This window comes from Pongo abelii, chromosome 2, assembly GCF_028885655.2.
Source record: "Pongo abelii isolate AG06213 chromosome 2, NHGRI_mPonAbe1-v2.0_pri, whole genome shotgun sequence".
Classification (NCBI taxonomy): domain Eukaryota; kingdom Metazoa; phylum Chordata; class Mammalia; order Primates; family Hominidae; genus Pongo; species Pongo abelii.
This window is the reverse complement of record NC_085928.1, coordinates 95,598,489-95,616,114: the sequence shown is the minus strand read 5'-3', so window position 1 is coordinate 95,616,114 and position 17,626 is coordinate 95,598,489. Positions and strand designations below refer to the sequence as shown.

The following is a 17,626-nucleotide window of genomic DNA, read 5'->3' as shown; positions in this document are numbered from 1 at the left end:
TTTATTTTTAATTCTTGCTTTATTTGTATTTATTTGTATAAGCTTTTTAGTTGTTCCCAATGCAAGGCCTGGTCTATACCAAATTAGTCCACTATTACTGAAAGTTGAGGCCAGGATCAGTGGCTCATGCCTGTAATTCCTAGCACTTTGGGAGGCCAAGGAGGGTGAATTGCCTGAGGTAGGAGTTTGAGACCAGCCTGACCAACATGGAGAAACCCTGTGTCTACTAAAAATACAAAATTAGCAGGGCATGATGGTGTGCATCTGTAATCCCAGCTACTTGGGAGGCTGAGGCAGGAGAATCACTTGAACCCAGGAGGCAGAGGTTGTGGTGAACTGAGATCACGCCATTGCACCCCAGCCTGGGCAACAAGAGCAAAACTCTGTCTCCAGAAAAAAAAAAAAAAAAAGAAAGTTGAAATCCTCTGCAAGGTTTTCAGCAGGTGACACAATATGTTGTCATTTTAAGGCTCACTCTGGCTGCTGTGTTGAGGATTAAACAGAAGAAATAAGCTTTTGAGATCTATTGCATAGCATGATGTCTATAGTTAATGTAATGTATATTTCAAAATTGCTGAGAGTAGATTTTAAATGTTTTCACCACAAAAATTGGTAAGTACTGTATGGGAGATGATGAATATGCTAATTAACTTGATTAATCATTCCATCACGTATGCATATATCAAAACATCACATTGTACATCATAAATATGTAGAATTATTATCTGTCAATTAAAAGTTAAACAAGAAAATAGATTGGAGGCAGTGGTAGAAGCAGGCAGATGAGTTAGTAGGCTGTTCAATGAGACAATAAGAGATGATGGTGGTAGTGGTCCCAGGTGATAAAGGCCCGGGGGGTGGAGGGGAAAAGGCATTGGATTCTGAATATACTGAGAGTAAAACCAGTAGGATCTACTGACCATTTGAAAGCGGGACATGAGATAAAAGGAGGAATCAAAGCATCTTTCCAAGTTTCCTATCTCAGCAATCAGATGCATTTGCCATCAGTTGAGATAGGGGTGACTATGGTTGGAGAAAGACTAAGAATGAAGCTGGTTTGGTGAATTTTGAATGTTTACATTTGAAAAATTATTTTAGCCTCCCCAAATGACAAACACATGTAACTGGGCTATTCATAGAATAACTACAGAATTTATTTTTTTAAAAAGTAATTCATCATATACGGTAAGCAGTGTGGTTCAGTGATAATGCAAGTTGAAAGGTGAATAACAACCATTTTCTCTGCTAGGGGATGTTGGGTATCGCTGCAAGTGTGTGCCTAACTCTGCTTGGAGAAAACACAGATGGCTCTGTGGTCAAGATGTCCAGCTCAAATGGCTCTTTTGCCTCTGCCATGACAGGCCCTAAGTACAGAGCTTATTTGTTTATTGAATGCAACAACAACAGAAAAACCTTGTCATATCCTGTTCTGTAGATGAAAAAGCTAGAGGCTTTTCAGGAGAAAAAAATTGCACTAATCTTAGCAAAGATAATTTTCTGAAACTTTCCTTTTGTGGATGTGGCTGTATCCCTTATCAGTTGTAGTCTTCACTGTGTATGCAGTAAGGGAAAGTGAAGGACGGAAAGAGGCGTAGGCTGACTCCCAAGATCCCAGAAAACAGTTTGTTCTTTTTATTAGTTGTGAAGCTGAAAGCTGAATCCTAAAACACCACAATCCTTGATATTTTCACTCCTCTGAACATGTGAGTTTAATTCAAGATAGGAAATGCTTCGGGTCCTGTTAAACTTACACACTGTCTGTTGTGTTATGAATTGTAGGGCGCATTTCAGAATAAGTGGAGGGCTGATTATAAATGATCCTTTAGTGCCAGCAAAAAGGTGGTAGCTCAGGATGCCAGGTTACTATAAAAACACCAGGGGAATGGGAAGAGTGAAAGGATGCCATGTAGAGAAGAAATAAATTTCTGAAATAATACCTGCATGCCACGTCTAATGTTTTCCTTTCATTAAATTCATAGGTAATAGGAAGAATGCTGCTAATACGCAAAAATATCAATAACCTTGAAATGTATATAGGTATATGTGAAGGTAAATTCTCAAGGGCTTTTAGAAAATATAGATTCTTTTTAAGCACGCGGTACAGCAGATAAACAGAACAAAATATTTTTCAAGCTGCAACCATGGAGCTAGCAACTAAGCAGGAAGCAAGGCGCCATGATTAACGCTCCATCTATTAATAAGCAATTTGGACTTTAGCCATCAATAGAACCATTGTTGGTCAATAGTGCCACCAACAGTTAAGTCATGAGGTTTGACATCAGCTAGGTCTGACAGATTCCTGCATCACCACTCAGGACAATTCCTGAGCCTGTTTGTGCCTCAGTTTCTTAATTTGTAAAGTAGATGAACACTTACAGTTGTGAGGATTAAATGAGAAAACATGCACATACGGTTCAGTGCGATGCTTGGGAGTACAGTGAGAGCTCAATAAATGGTTGTGCTGACAATAAAGATGATGAGGACAATCATCAAGAGAGTCATTTTGACTCAGTGGTAAGATTACAACTTCCAGGGCAGAATAAAGCATTCAGCAGAGTCATGGTCCAAGGCCTACCCTAATGACTCGTTAGGTCAATTAAAGAAAAAGGACAATTTCTCATTGATATAGAAACTGATGGTATTTGTGAAATTCAGCTCAGTAGAAATGCCACAGGAATGCCACAAAATGCATTTTTAAAAACCACTGAGCTTTGCATAGAAACCTAAGTAGTACTTGTTATGATAAAGTTGTAGATATTGTTTATAGAATGTGATCGGGTGGCAGAGTGACAACCTGAGCCTCGGGTGGTCCAGGATGAATCAAGAGATGCTTTCACTGACCTTTATCATTTCACGTGGATGAAATTATAACTTTCAGAAAGAATTATGATAAATTTATAGTGCACACTATTTTAGACGCTGACATGTACAATTCTTTTTTCAGCTCAGTATTGAAAATGGAAATAAAACTGAATGGTGCTGGAATTAGTAGGAGAATTAAGAGAGTAAGGAGAAAAACTGCTTCTCACTCTAATGGGTTTATAGCACCCAACGTGGCACGAAAGCTGTGGCAAAAACAGTTACTCAAAGGAATTGTAAATTTCCCTCCTCTTCTCTATTTTCTTGCCAAAGGCAGAAAATACCTCAGAAAGAGATGGAAAACCATGGTTTTGAAGACACTAGTATGTCTTTGGTGAAATGTTCTGTATCTACAACTTGTGATTAAGCTCAGGATAGACATTTGGAAAGAAACATTTGTAGGGGATGGCTGACCTTCCGAGTAGAAAATAAATGCAAAGCTGAAGAGGATTATTTCTATAACTTCTTAACATAATCTTATCCAATCATTAGAAAAACCTCATTAATTTTGTCTATGGGGAAGAGAGCCAGTCTGAAATTGTATAAAATCTTGATTATAGGCTGGGCGCGGTGGCTCACGCCTGTAATTCCAACACTTTAGGAGGCCGAGGCAGGTGGATTGCCTGAGGTCAGGAGTTTGAGACCAGCCTGGCTAACATGGTGAAACCCCGTGTCAACTAAAAATGCCAAAAATAGCTGGGCGTGGTGGCGCATGCCTGTAGTCCCAGCTACTCGGGAGGCTGAGGCAGGAGAATCACTTGAACCCAGGAGGCAGAGGTTGCAGTGAGCCAAGATTGCACCACTGCACTCCAGCCTGGGTGACAGGGCAAGACTGCACATGTACCCTAAAACTTAAAGTATAATAATAATAAAAAAAACTTGATTACAGACTCTGTTTAAACAAATATACCTTATTTCAAATATTCACCATATTATCTGAGGGAAAAAATGTATTAACAGATAAAGATGAGGTGATTTGGAATAATCCTACACCATACCATGAAGAATAAAAGTAACAAAAGCCCTTTAACATACATGAGCTGCTTGGCCCAGAATTGATCATTTCTGACAACCTTGTTTTAAAAAGGGGCTGTTGATTTGGTCTTGGATTTTTATTATTTTACTTAGAAGTAGGATTCTGAACATTTATAGTGGAGTCAATTATTTTAATCATATGGGTCAGACCCGAAGTATTACAAATACTAAATAAATAACAGCTTCAAAGAATTTCTGGAGTATCTATTTTCTAACTACATGGCCCCAGGTGTTAATCTATAATCAGGGTTGACCCTATTTCTCCAAATTCTCAGGAAATTGTTAGTTTTCTTTACGACTTATTGCATGAAACTGATGGTCCCATTTTTTTTCAGAGTATTGATAAAACATTTGTTTTAGCTTAGTCTTATAATAGGGTAAAATATGAAGCTCTAACTTAAATATATTAAAGCATGTGATATAGTTTTGCTGTGTCCCCACCCAAATCTCATGTTGAACTATAAGCCCGTGTTGGGGGAGGAACCTGGTGGGAGGTGATTGGTCATGGGGCAGATTTCCCCTGTGCTGTTCTCATGATAGTGAGTGAATTCTCAGAATATCTGGTTGTTTAAAAGTGTGTAGCATATCCACCTTCACTCTCTCTCTCTCTCCTGCTCTGGCATGGTGAGACATGGTGGCTTCCCTTTTGCCTTCTGCCATGATTATAAGTTTCATGAGGCCTCTCAGCCATGCTTCCTGTACAGCCTGCAGAATGGCGAGTTAATTAAACTTCTTTTATTCATGAATTACCAAGTTTCAGGTAGTTGTTTAAAGCAGTGTGAGAATGCACTAATACAGTATGTATGTGCCCATATATACTTTCAGGAATGATGCTATAGCCATTGTTTATCACCAGAGTTCCAAACCTGAAAGTCCTCCGTCTGACAGGCCTAGGCATAAATAATAATCAAACCAGTGAACATTTACTGAGTGCTTACCATGTGCTAAGTGCTTTTTCTTCAGTGGTCCATTTGCCAGCATCTTGGATGTCTCCAAGCTCTCCAGCTTGCTGGGATTAAATCGTCCTTTAAGGTTTTAGAGAAAAACAAACTCAGTCTCACTTCACAAATGGGTGTCATCCCATCTCTGCTCTGCAAAGCTCCTTGGGCAGGTGCCTATGGTCCCCCAAGTTCCCTCTCATTTGGTGATTGCCTTCCTGTCTCTTGGCCTCCATTCTTCCTTTCCCTTTCCCCTCTTGCCCTCTCTTTTCTGTACCATGTCACCTCACTTTGCATCCACTGTTTCAGTTCCTTCACAGCCCAAATCACTTACCATTCAAGGCTGTGTACAAAACAGACTTTACAAAAGGCTTACAACTTTGAGGGGAGTTATTGAAGCAAGATTTTAAATTCCTAGTGCTCTTCCATCATCTCGTATTTAGAAGAACACTACAGATAATGGGAAATTGAAAGCCACAGGTCTACACCTTTGCTCAGATTGAAATAAATGGCATCTTTATGTGGAAAAAAAAAGACCTGACTCACTAGGGGCTACTATAAATGGAAAGACTCCAAAACTTCCTAATAATATTTAACTTAATAATGCAAAGTCACAAAGGTTTTGTAAACTGATGGATCCTAGTAATAAAACACATACACACAGACACACACATACTAATTTTAATAGTCTAAACCAGTGGCTTCCATCATTTTCACGTGGTCACTTAATAAACCTTCCTCCCTTTGCTAATTTGGAAGCTGAAACCTAGCTATATTCACATAGCATATAATCTGACACCTGGGAAGGATAGTGAGTTTTGCTCAAAATGTGTACAAGACAGAGTGAAGAAAGCCAAACAAAACAAAATAGGTCATGTTTTCCATTCTAGTGATCATCAACCACATGGGGTTAAGGCAAGTTGTCAGAACATTGTTGGATTGCCCACAAATGAAATCCATCAAGTGATGGTTAGTCTGTTGATTGAAACTGTCAAATGTCACTGCTACCATGTGCCTTTGGGAATTCCCAAACTGCTCATTCTGGCACCACAGGAAGTGAAGAGGAGCAATAAAGACAAGAAATGAGAATAGGTTAAGCCAGAGGGTCTCAGCCTTGGCACACATTAGGATCACTTGGGGGAGCTTTTATACATCATGATGCCCAGGCCACAGCTCAAGCCAGAGGAGGTAGGAATCTCCATGAATGGGACCCAGGCAGCAGCATATCTTAGAGTCCCCAGATAATGCAATGTGCAGTCAATGCTGACAGCCACTATATTAGATTGAAAGCAACAACTAGCAAAACATGGAAAAGGTGATTAAAAATGTATTAAAAATGCAAACAGTGATGTCCTTTATAAATTAAGGCTATAAACATTACCAGTGATAATGTATTTGCTGACCACAGCCGATTATAACAGGAATCTCTGGACTTACTATTTATCTGGACTTTGTAACATTCATAGATTCTTATGCTTAGCTAAAAAATGGCGCCACCATTTTTTTTTAACTTAAATCAAATATCTCGATAATGGTGATGTTCTTGAGAAGTACCTGACCTGAGAAGATTAAAATCTCTTGAAATAGGTGAATTGAAAAGATATTATAAGTATACTGTCCAGACCTAGGTACTGAGATGAATTTTAGAAATACATAGATATCAAAAGTCAAAGAAAAGACAAGTACTGGGGTGAAAAAGACACTATGCTTACTAAGATTAACCCACAATAAGATGCTAGTAATATCAATTTCTTTGACCAAAAAAGTTTTAAAGGAAAAAGGAAGCTCTCTTCAATTGAGTTGGCTAAAAGGTTTGTAAGTTTTCAGGGTTTGAAATGTCTGAATCATTTTTGCAAGTAGTGGAAAAAACAAATGGTGAAATTTTGATTGATTTTCTTTGAGATAATCTTTGGTTTATGAAGCCATAAAGCAAAATTGGGGATGATTCTAATCCCATTATTAATTTCACGATTTATTTATAGATTATTAAAACTCCATCATTAATAAAAGTTATACTTCAGACTGGTATACTATCAGAATAAACAAAGAGAGTTTTTCCCTCCTGAAATTCTTAAGCCAAATACTCTCACATAATTTTGCTTATCTCAGTTTTTAAGTTCTCAAGAGCACCTCACTCCCATGGCTTTGGAAGTAACCACTACAGCACATTAGAGCTAATTTCTCCTGATCCACCTGTTAAAATATTGACAGTACTTATTACCATTAGGAGCAAGTTTATATGCTTAAATCTTGCCAGGTTCAGCATAAACATTGACAATGATAAGTTGGGCTGATGAAAACCAATCAATACTATTTCCTACACATCACTTTCGTAATGCCTCACAGAATTACAGGTGATTAACTGCAGAAGAATATGTCAGCAGTAAAAATTAGTGTTATCTGTGGTCCATGTTTATTGGTCATTTAATTCTTATAAGTCAAATTATTTTGACTTAATGTGATTCTAAATTATATTAAAACATTGCAAATCAGAACCAAAATATTCATTAAGATGTAAGACTCCAATATTCATGATGAATGAACTTTCACTTAGATTTATCCTTTGTTATAAGCTAACCATATTACCTACAGTTATAAGTTTGTATAATTTAAAATATGAGAAAGAAAATTTCTGCAAGAGACCAAAGCCTCAGACTTAAGAAATGTTCAGGCTTTAGCATACTTTGTTTTGGATGAAAAGTGGGTCTAAAAAAACATCTTGTTACAGCCTGGTCAGGAGTGTGTGAAATATCTGGGCAAAGCAAAAAACAAACAGCAAAGAAACACAAAATTCCACTAAGCACCCCCCACCCCACCACCAAATCTCTCTCACACACACACACACAGACACTCACCCACCCACCCACCCAACTAACCAAACAAGCAAGCAAGCAAACAAACAAACTGAGGATGGGGGACACATTTCTTGAGTTCTGGTGGGAGTCAGGGTTCTCAGCTCTGGAGGAGTGATCTACAGCAGCATTTCTCAAAGGATGTGAGTGGATAAAACCCTTGAGATGTTCTACAGAAAAAGAGTTCTGTAGACAAATTGGAGAAGTGTCACTCACCCAGTGGAGATTACCTGTGCATGTTAGTCTATTAAAGCCACTGAGAACTTCTCCAGTAAAGACAAATGACAATTTCCACTAGTCCAGTATTTTCCACCTTGGTTTGACCATGGACCTCTTCCCCACTCCCACTGCATTTATTAACATTTAGTGGAAGTTCTGTTTCTTGGAAAACATTTTGGGAAACGCTGATCCTTGAGGTGTAAAGGCTGACAACTGAGGGAAAAAAGAGTGTGCATGGAGCAAAAGAAACGGAAATGCTCAGTGAGAACCAGAAATCCCAGACTCCTGAAAGGGTGCCAGTGTCCTCAGGTGACCTCTGTTCGGGGTTTGTGATGTCCATCTCAATCTATCATTTGCATTCTCAATTCCCACCTTGACAGGACTTCTCAGTCTGAATCTCACTTTTCTCAATTGTAAAATCAGAGCATTTAAAGAAATGATCTTGATTGTCCTTTCTAGGCCCAATTAGACGATTCTATCTTAACTAGTGTAACGGGAGAAAAAGGGAAAATAGGATTTGCTTGACAAGAATTCTCTTTATGACTAACTTTTCTGGAATGCAAAATGAATGATGTATGAAATAGAAATCTTATGATAAAACCATATGTGAACAGGTGATAACAGGTGATTCTTTTTTTTTAATTTTTAAGTTCCAGGGTACATGTGCAGGATGTGCAGTTTGTTACATAGGTAAACGTGTGCCATGGTGGTTTGCTGTACCTATCAACCCATCACCTAGGTTATTAAGCCCAGCATGCATTGGCTATTCTTCCTTATGCTCTCCCTCCCCTCACCCCATCCCCCAACAGGCCCCAGTGTGTCCTGTTCTCTTCCCTGTGTCCATGTGTTCTCATTGTTCAGCTCTCACTTACAAGTTAGAACATGCATGTTTAGTTTTCTGTTCCTGCATTAGTTTGCTGAGGATAATGGCTTCCAGCTCCATCAATGTCTCTGAAAAGGGCATGATCTCCTTCCTTTTTATGGCTACGTAGTATTCCATGATGTATATGTACCACAATTTCTTTGTCCAGTCTATCATTGATGGGCATTTGTGTTGATTCCATGTCTTTGCTATTGTGAATAGTGCTGCAATGAACATATGTGTGCATGTATCCTTGTAGTAGAATGATTTATATTCCTTTGGGTATATACCCAGTAATGGGATTGCTGGGTCAAATGGTATTTCTAGTTCTAGGTCTTTGAGGAAGGTGATTCTTAATTTTCATTATTCTGGCCGTTTTGAATGAAGTTTGAGAGTCACAGGGTGTAACCTGGAACAAACCAAGTTTTGATAGTGTACTTGCTGTCATTCCACAGTTTTTAAAAAAGAACAGCTCAGAAACTTCCAGAAGCAAGATATTTAATTAAAACCGTGGGACAATTTTTAAATTAATTCTTTCAATTAATTGTGCTTCAGGTTGTACATTCTGTGACTACATTATTCTTATTAAACACAGTTTGCACTTCAAGAAGGATCAAGATGTTATTGAAACGACTGATTTAAATGAAACTAATATAAAAATCAAAGAAATATAATAGGGCAAGATTTTTTTGGCAAAAGTGTCTATGTATTATGCATATATCAGTATTTTCCTTTAATAAAAATTAAATTAATTGGAGATAGCAAGAACTTATAACTACCAGCGAAACTAAATCATTGATCTGATGCCATTATTGCTGACAGTTGTTTTCCCATAATTCCCACTAACCAGCCTCTGTAATTACATGATAATTTAGAGATTGATGACTTAAAAGTCACTTGTAAGTTGCTTCCCGATTACATGAAACAAGGAACTCTTTGAATTAGTCCCCAAACTAATACCAAATTATCTTAAGATGTACTTCTACATTGAATCAATCTATTTTTTTTAGTCTCCATTTGCAACCATTTTGGATAAAAATGTTTGGTACACACTTGATTAGAAAAGTAGAAAGTAAAGTCTTAAAATGAAATACAGGCTCTTCCCCACAGGTGCATATGCCATTAGGCAAAGCTCCTGCCTTCTCTTTATGTCAGATCTGATCTATAGCAATGGTCTCAACCCTGACTGCATATTGGCATGGCTGGGGAGGTTTTAAAAATTTCCAATGCCCAGGCTACACCTGAAACCAAGCAAGTTAGACTCTCCGGGTGTAGAACCTGGGCATTGGTATTTTTATGAACTTTCCAGAAGATTCTAATATGCAACAAAATTTGATAACCAGTGAACATGTATAGCCTAGTTAATGAATTTCCAAGTAAAGTGGCGGTACCAATTTAATTTAAAATTGGCACTGGGAAGCACATCTATTTTTGTTTTTCAACTCTTCTGTAGACATCTCAACAGAAATGAAGCTATAAAAAGGGGATGATAAGACCTTGTGGTAGACACCTTTAGAATGTCTACTCAGATCACAGGGACTCCTTAATTGCTTTCCTCCTTCATCCATAGAAGAGGGTCCTGGTGGCCCTTGGAACAAACTGGTGAATTGGAATCCCAACTCTGGGATTTTTGAACTGACATTGGGAGTTAACATTTCTGCATGGTTGGGTATGTGGGTACTGGAGTGGCTGGGTGCTCTGGTAGGTGGACTGAGTAGCTGAGAAATGTATGAACAGAGAGAAGAGAAGAGAGAGAAGAGAGGAGAAGAGATGGCAAAATCAATCAGAGATGAGCGGCAAAGCCAATGCTTCTAGACTGCCAGGATAGACATCTGTGGTTTTTGCCTGCCTGACATCCCTCCCCATTTTCTTAACAGTGCCCTCTTCTCCTTCAGGGAGTATCTCATTCCCATTCCATGTGGTCCTGGGGATAACTGATGAGTTAATCCTACCATCCTCTTGCTCCTTGAGCAGAGACCTGAGAAAGAAAAAAGTGGTGCTGTCAATTTGGTGGCCATCATCATGAGAAACTGTTGGTTGCTGCTATAGGGATCTCTGGGGCTGCTCTGATGTCTGTGCCTCCCAGAGCTTGATTGTTCAGCAAGTCTTTGAATTCTGGGATCAAGGGTGTCTGTTGCTTGCAATTTAAGAATCCCAACAGAGTTCACTACAGTCCTCTAGGTCCCAGCCCAAATCTATTCAGAGGCCTTATAGCCTTACAGCATTCTGTTTTGGGGCATTTGAGGCATTCCTGTATCCTAATTTTTTTTTCTTCATCTAGCTCATGTTGTTTTTGATATTTATAAGTCTTCACTAATATAAATTTTAATTGACTCCCTTATTTATGTCATATGTCCCTTATATATGGTCCTGAGACTATTTAAAGCAGAAACAAGGCCTTCCAAGCCCTATTCCAATCTTTAAGGTCATAATCAAGAAAACCCAACTCTTTTATCATTTTGCATGCTTTGGAAAGCTTAATTTATTCATTTTCGTTTTGTAAGTATGAAGATCTTGGAGAGAAATTTATAACGAAGGCATACTTTGTGAACAACAGGATTAAAAGCTTATCAAACACAAATATGGTTCTAAATAATGTATGATACTTGGAACAGGAGTCCAAATCTACTCCTGTAAAAAGAGCTCTTACTTCCTGTATCAAGCAATATTAAATGAAATTATAGTACCACCATTAAATCCAACTGTACACCAATAAATTTTCATTTCCAATGGTACTCTTCTTTATTAAAAAATCTTTATTAAATAACAAAATATGCCAGGTAATATAATAAGTATTTCCTTGAGCTCAATATTAATATAGTTGGCACACAATTCAAGGCTGTCTACCCGAATGCAGGAAGCACATGACTTTTTCCTTGTGATCCGGCAAGCAGAGTTACATGGACATCAACTGTAAAACCAGAGAAAGCCTCTGGGATTTCTTCAGGCCCAGGTCACAGGAGTGGTGATGAGTGTGTGTGTGTGTGTGTGTGTGTGTGTGTGTGTGTTTGTGTGTGTGTGGCGGTGGGGGGATTTCAAAGAGGTTATTTCTATATAGATCTAGATGTGAACCTATTAATAGAATTCAGAGATAATTGGCAAAGTATTTTCTTTTTTTTTTGAGACAGAGTCTCGCTCTGTTGCCCAGGCTGGAGTACAGTGGGGCGATCTTGGCTCACCGCAAGCTCCGCCTCTTGGGTTTGCGCCATTCTCCTGCCTCAGCCTCTGGAGTAGCTGGGACTACAGGCGCCCGCCACCACACCCGGCTAATTATTTGTATTTTTAGTAGAGATGGGGTTTCACTGTGTTAGCCAGGATGGTCTTGATCTCCTGACCTCGTGATTCGCCCGCCTCAGCCTCCCAAGATTTTTTTTTAAAAGAAAAATACAGTGCTAAGCAGCTTAAGTGATTAACAATGTTGTGATCTCTGGCAAACTCTGGATGAACTATAATGAAATGGAAATAGTGGGTCCAGTGCCAATAAAATGTGATCATAAAGTCTGACCAGTTCACAATGTTTCTTTTTCTAAGAGTTGAAGAGAAGGAAAGTATCATATAGGAATATTCTGGAAAAGAAAGTGGGGTGAATGAAAAGAAGCAGTTTAAAAGCTATTCTTCTTACCATCATACTTTATTTTTAATACAAATGTCATAAAATAAAAGGTACCCAGGCATCTTTTAAACAAAAATACATTTTCTGTATATCAAGCCATCATTTACAGATTAACACTGCAAAAAATTTGAATGAATAACTCTTAACTTGTTTACATAAAATTATCTGAAATAAACAAAATTATATGTAGAATGAGAACAAACAAGAACCAATTCAAACTCCTAAAATCTTGCCTCTGTATTAATTTCTTCAGTTTCAAAATCATACTCATCTACAAAAGGAATGTAGGTATTCTTAACATTGAACATTATTTACAAAATGAATTCGTTTCTCTCAGTTACTTTTGATTCTGTGGTCACCCAACACACAAGTTGTGGTGACTCCTTAAGCGACCCTGAACTGCTATTCTGCTCCAGCTGGGAGTGCCTGTTCTCTGCCCCGGAAGGAGGCATTATACCAACTCATAGTATTTCCCTGTTTGGGGGTCAAAGTAACAGTTCAGACAAGGGTCATACAACAAAGTCAGTACTTCCTCGTCCTCTTCCACACTGAGGTCTTCTTCACCTGTGGGGAAGGGGAACCACAGACACATTAGCTGTTGGCTTGGCCCGGAATCCCTAAACAAGGGCAACGAAGCAGGAATCACCATCTCTCCTGGGGGATTTTCTTTATGCAGGTAGAAGGTTTAGGCCAGAAGGGAGGAGCACTGTGGAAGTGGTGAGACTCTAAACATGTGGTGCCAGGTGGAGAAGAAACACCAGTGACCAGAAGGACCAACTTCATGACAAAGGACAAGAAAAACTGAGTGTGGAGAACTGGCGGGAGGGGAAGGAAGAAAGGGAGAGGGCCAAAAGACTTAAGAGTTATGCTTATTAGGATTAGGAAACTTGCCAGGATCCAAAACTAATTGTCACAGTTCTAAACTTCTTCATGGGCCAGAGCTGTACAAAATGCAAAACAGTGCAAACTAACTAACAAAATAGAAAACTTGATCCACATTCAATCATCCTAAAAAGGCTACCTAACAAATATGAATTAAAATAATAGAACTATAAGATATATAGAACAGACAATATACACAGAAAACAAAATGTCAGTTGATTAGTAGTTTTATTAGTGGTGGGGGGAAGTCTGTTCAGTTTTTTGGGGATACGAACATGGCTTGATGTTTTCTCTCGTGACAGCCATTTAGATGGACTGGACAGAGAGGACAACTGTCTAAGTCATTATCGAGGCCTGCTGGCTTCCAACAAATGGCATGAAATGAAAAAAAAAACAAAACTGTTCTACAAAGATGTTTCCTGAGCACCTTCCATATATGTGCCCAGTGTTGTGTTAAGTACTTTTGTATTCACAAGTGAGTGCATTCTGAATACTTCTGAAAGTTCATGTAATGAGTTCAGGGACTGAGAGGTCAAGATCTTCCCAGCCAAAGAAGATCAGAGAGTAGGCTCAGGTAGAAAGAGGTGACTAAGACAACACTTCTCTCTCTTCAATAGCACAGGCTATTAAAGACCAAAACCAAACCCCAAACCCTACCCAACCCTGAAGCTTTGGGCTATGTGCTCACCAGGGTGAGCTTCAGAAGAGTTTGGATGGTGGGTATGGTGCAGGGCTCACTCATAATAGAGGTTCAATAAAAATGGAATGTTTCTTGAAGGTGTAAATAAAAGCCCATGATTTTAAGTGTCACTGACTAGAGGAAGGGAAGATGGTGGTGGTGGTTGTGGGGTTCCATCTTACTCAGCCAAAATCAGACCAGGCTGGTGCCTGAACATTGTCAGGACATTGACAAACTGGAGTTAAGTCCAAGGGAGTGGTGCCTACATGGTGAAGTGGGGGTTTAAAACTGTACCACAGCCACTCCTCTGCCCACTCTTCTCCTAACCATCCAAAAACACATTTAGCGTGATCCTTCCATGAGCCGGACACTGAGTTAGGTGTTCAGGACATGATGACAAGAAACAATCCCTATTCTAATGGACTGTGCAGAGAAACAGGTGAAATGTGAAATCCGCTGATTCTTGTGAGTTGAGTGCAGTGCTAGCAGTCCTTAAAAGTGCAGTTCAACTGAGGAATGATTACATCTGCCTTGCTTGCTAATACCTCAATTGGTACAGCAGTTGATGGTTTAGAAAGCACTTTCTCATGTAGGAGTTCATTTGGCCCTCATGACCCTGTGGAATAGGCAGGAATTATCATGCCCATTTTATAGATGAGGAAACCAGGGTTCACAAAGTTGAACAGCTCATCTGAGGTTTGTTGGTGAGTTACAGGCAGAGCTGGGGATAAACTCTCAGTTTCCAGAGTAAGAGTTCAGTGTTCTTTCTACCAGTCAGAGTACTTTGTACCAGTCTATTCAGTCGGACCTTGATTATGCTAAAAGAGTGGTGTAACATGTTTAATTGGGAGCTATTACATTGAAGGAATTTAGACATAGAAAAGACTAATAAAAAATTTAAAGGTGTCCTACATTTTAATAAGTCAGGTTTGGAAACAAAGAAATCTGATTTCTCATAGTTCAAAAATATTGTTAAAGATGAGAGAGTCCCTGGGGGAGGGCAGAGGCAAACAGTTCAGTAAGTCCAAAGGAAATGGGCTTGTTAACTCTAGAAAAGAGAAAGCTTGATGAGGTGACAGCAGCTCTTCTGGATTCAAGCATATGAAGGGTGGCATAGGAGTGAGAAGTTAAGAAAATCTGGGGTTCCAGGAGGAAGCCATAGGATCAACAGGTGGAAGCTAAGAGGAGCCATTTTTTTGAGCAGGCTTAGCACAAGGAAGAATTTTCTAAGCATTAGAGCTGACCAGCAAATGAAACATGTACTCTGGAAAGGGTGAAGCAGAGAGTGGGGCAACCATTTGTGCGGAATTTTGTAGATGAACCCTGCTTAGGACAGGGGACCAGATCCAATGATCCCTGTAGTGCTTTTGATGAGCTTCTGTGACTCTGGGCTGCAGCAGTTTATATCTTTGAAGTATGAAAGGACTTTGCTAACAACCACATTAATAATGGTAGCTGACCCGACCACCCTGCACAGTTTCTAATTAAGAACAGGAACTCAGAGAAGGAAGGCTGCGTTTCCTTTATCTTCTTCTGTTGTCTTTGGAGTCCCCAGGGCCCTGCCTCTATCCTTGAGAGTATTCCTCAAATGGTCATTCCATATTGAAAATGACCCCATTTAGATCACTTTTTCACATCAAAGGAGTGTACGTACATCCTCTACTTTCAGATATTCAATCCATTATGCCTTTAAAGTTTGGACTACTTGAGAGAAATGAATTAGTTTATCAATTAGTATCTGCTATGTGATTGAGCTGGGCATAGTCTAGTTGTGAATGTGACACAAACACATGAAACAAAAGCAGCTACTAAAGATTAATGAGGAGTTAAACTGGAAGACTCTACTGCTGAGTGGCTAAGCGCACTCACGGGCTCTAGAATCCAATACACTGGGGGCGAATGGAAGCTCGGCTGCTTACCGCCTGAAAGCCGGCTACAGATCATTTCACCTCATCGGACCCTGGTTGCCTTGTTTACAAAATGGGAATAACAATGCCTATTTGGTAGGGTTTTGAGGAAGATTAAATTAGACACTGGTAATATGCATAACACAGCACACACAGTAGTTGTTTAATAAATGATAGTTACTATTAGGGATGATAATAAAATAAATCATGAACTATAGGCTATAACTTTCTTAGTAACTCAGGATGGAAGTACTGATACAGCTTAAAGTGTGAAGAAAAGGCTTCATAGAGGCAGGAAGGATGACGTTTAGACGATGGAGTCAGACAGACTCAGGTCCAAGTCCAATTTCTACCATATCACAGCTGTGGGATATTGGGAAATTCACTGCTCTGAGCCCAGCTTCCTTATATGTAAAGTACAGATAATAACAGTACCTGTCATTGTTCCTATGAGGACTAAATAACACTCAGCACATGTACACAGAAAGTACTCAGTAAATGTTACCACCGTCATCATGGAAAACAGGATATGTGAGCCAGACACAAAAAGGGTTATGTACATGTATACCTTATTCCCTACCCGAAAACTCAATCTGTTTGATTTTTTTTACAACTCCAAAACATAGTGGATTTGAAAGAAATAGAAAGACCCCCAGTTAGTTTTATATAGAACATTATGATAAATTCATCTTTAAATTAAAAAAACAGTTCTTATACCAAAAATTGTGTATGTTTCCAAAAGTAAAACTAATTTTTTCCATCAGGTGTAATGTTTAAATCACATATCCCTGAGGAAAATGATTATGAGTGAAACTCTCAGGGACCTGCCATTGGATTCTGTCTTACTCCATCAGCACATCGTGGGGAACTCAGACCTCTGGCACGTGAGTTATATGCTATATAATTATTCAGTGTATTCTGTGCCTATATTTGCAAAAAAGATACATTTTTAAGCTGGTGCTATTAAACGAGAAAACAAAATATATTTACAACCAGTTGGGAATCTTTCAAGATGAAAACAACCATTGTAATGGCCATGGGTCTTTATCACCCATTTGCAAAGGGATCGAGTTAGATCCAATTCATTAGTAGAGGTTTTGCTACATAATGCATACAAACTGGAGCAATAACTGCGATATAAATGCATTCATTCCAATACATATCACTATAGAACGGGACCCTCGCGCATTATAACCATGGGGACTAAGATAGGTTTTTTGTTTTTTTTAGTACCAAAGCTTCAAATGGATGAATTTTAAAACTACCAACAATGACATTCATACAAAAATTGGGTGAGATTATGTATAATTTTATGTTGAAGTAAGTGCTTTAAACTTACATAAAAGGTTTTGTTTTCATTGTAACTTAATTTTCAAAGCCTCCAACTTACATCATTTTGCCATTATAATCCCTACGTAATGAAATTATAATATCATTACGCTATTACCACTATGATGTCAAACATTGGGAAATGTTTTGAAAGGTAATTATTGTGGATGGGTATGGGGTAATTTTCAATTATATTCTTGGATAGAGCTGAGTTTGTTTTTCCTCAAAATGCTAAATTGTTCTATTTAAAGATTGGCTACAGAAACTCCAGAAGGACAAATTAACAAATAAAACCATTTTCTGCTACTAGACTAAGAGCATCTGGATAGGGGTCCAAATTACATTTTTTTCTCTTCTACACACAATAAAGCCATTTCTAGTGAAATAAAATTACCTTTCAGATAATAATCTATTTATAAACTTTCAGCCTCATCCACTTTGAAATTGGTTA

The 17,626-nt window shown here is 38.7% G+C and overlaps 1 protein-coding gene across 16 annotated transcripts in view; it reads right to left on the bottom strand.

Moving 5' to 3' along the window:
• The window catches only part of CFAP20DC (CFAP20 domain containing), a 355,007-nt gene that overhangs the window by 40,530 nt on the left and 296,851 nt on the right, over window positions 1–17,626 (bottom strand). For 11 of the 16 annotated variants that reach the window (XM_054550630.2, XM_054550631.1, XM_054550642.1 and 8 more), the window contains one exon: window positions 4,833–4,919. In XM_054550630.2, coding sequence (XP_054406605.1) covers window positions 4,833–4,919 — 87 coding nt within the window. Of the gene's footprint in view, window positions 1–4,832; window positions 4,920–12,370; window positions 12,943–17,626 lie in introns of those variants that run through there. The other 5 variants (XM_009238850.3, XM_009238851.3, XM_054550636.1 and 2 more) reach the window with 2 other exon arrangements.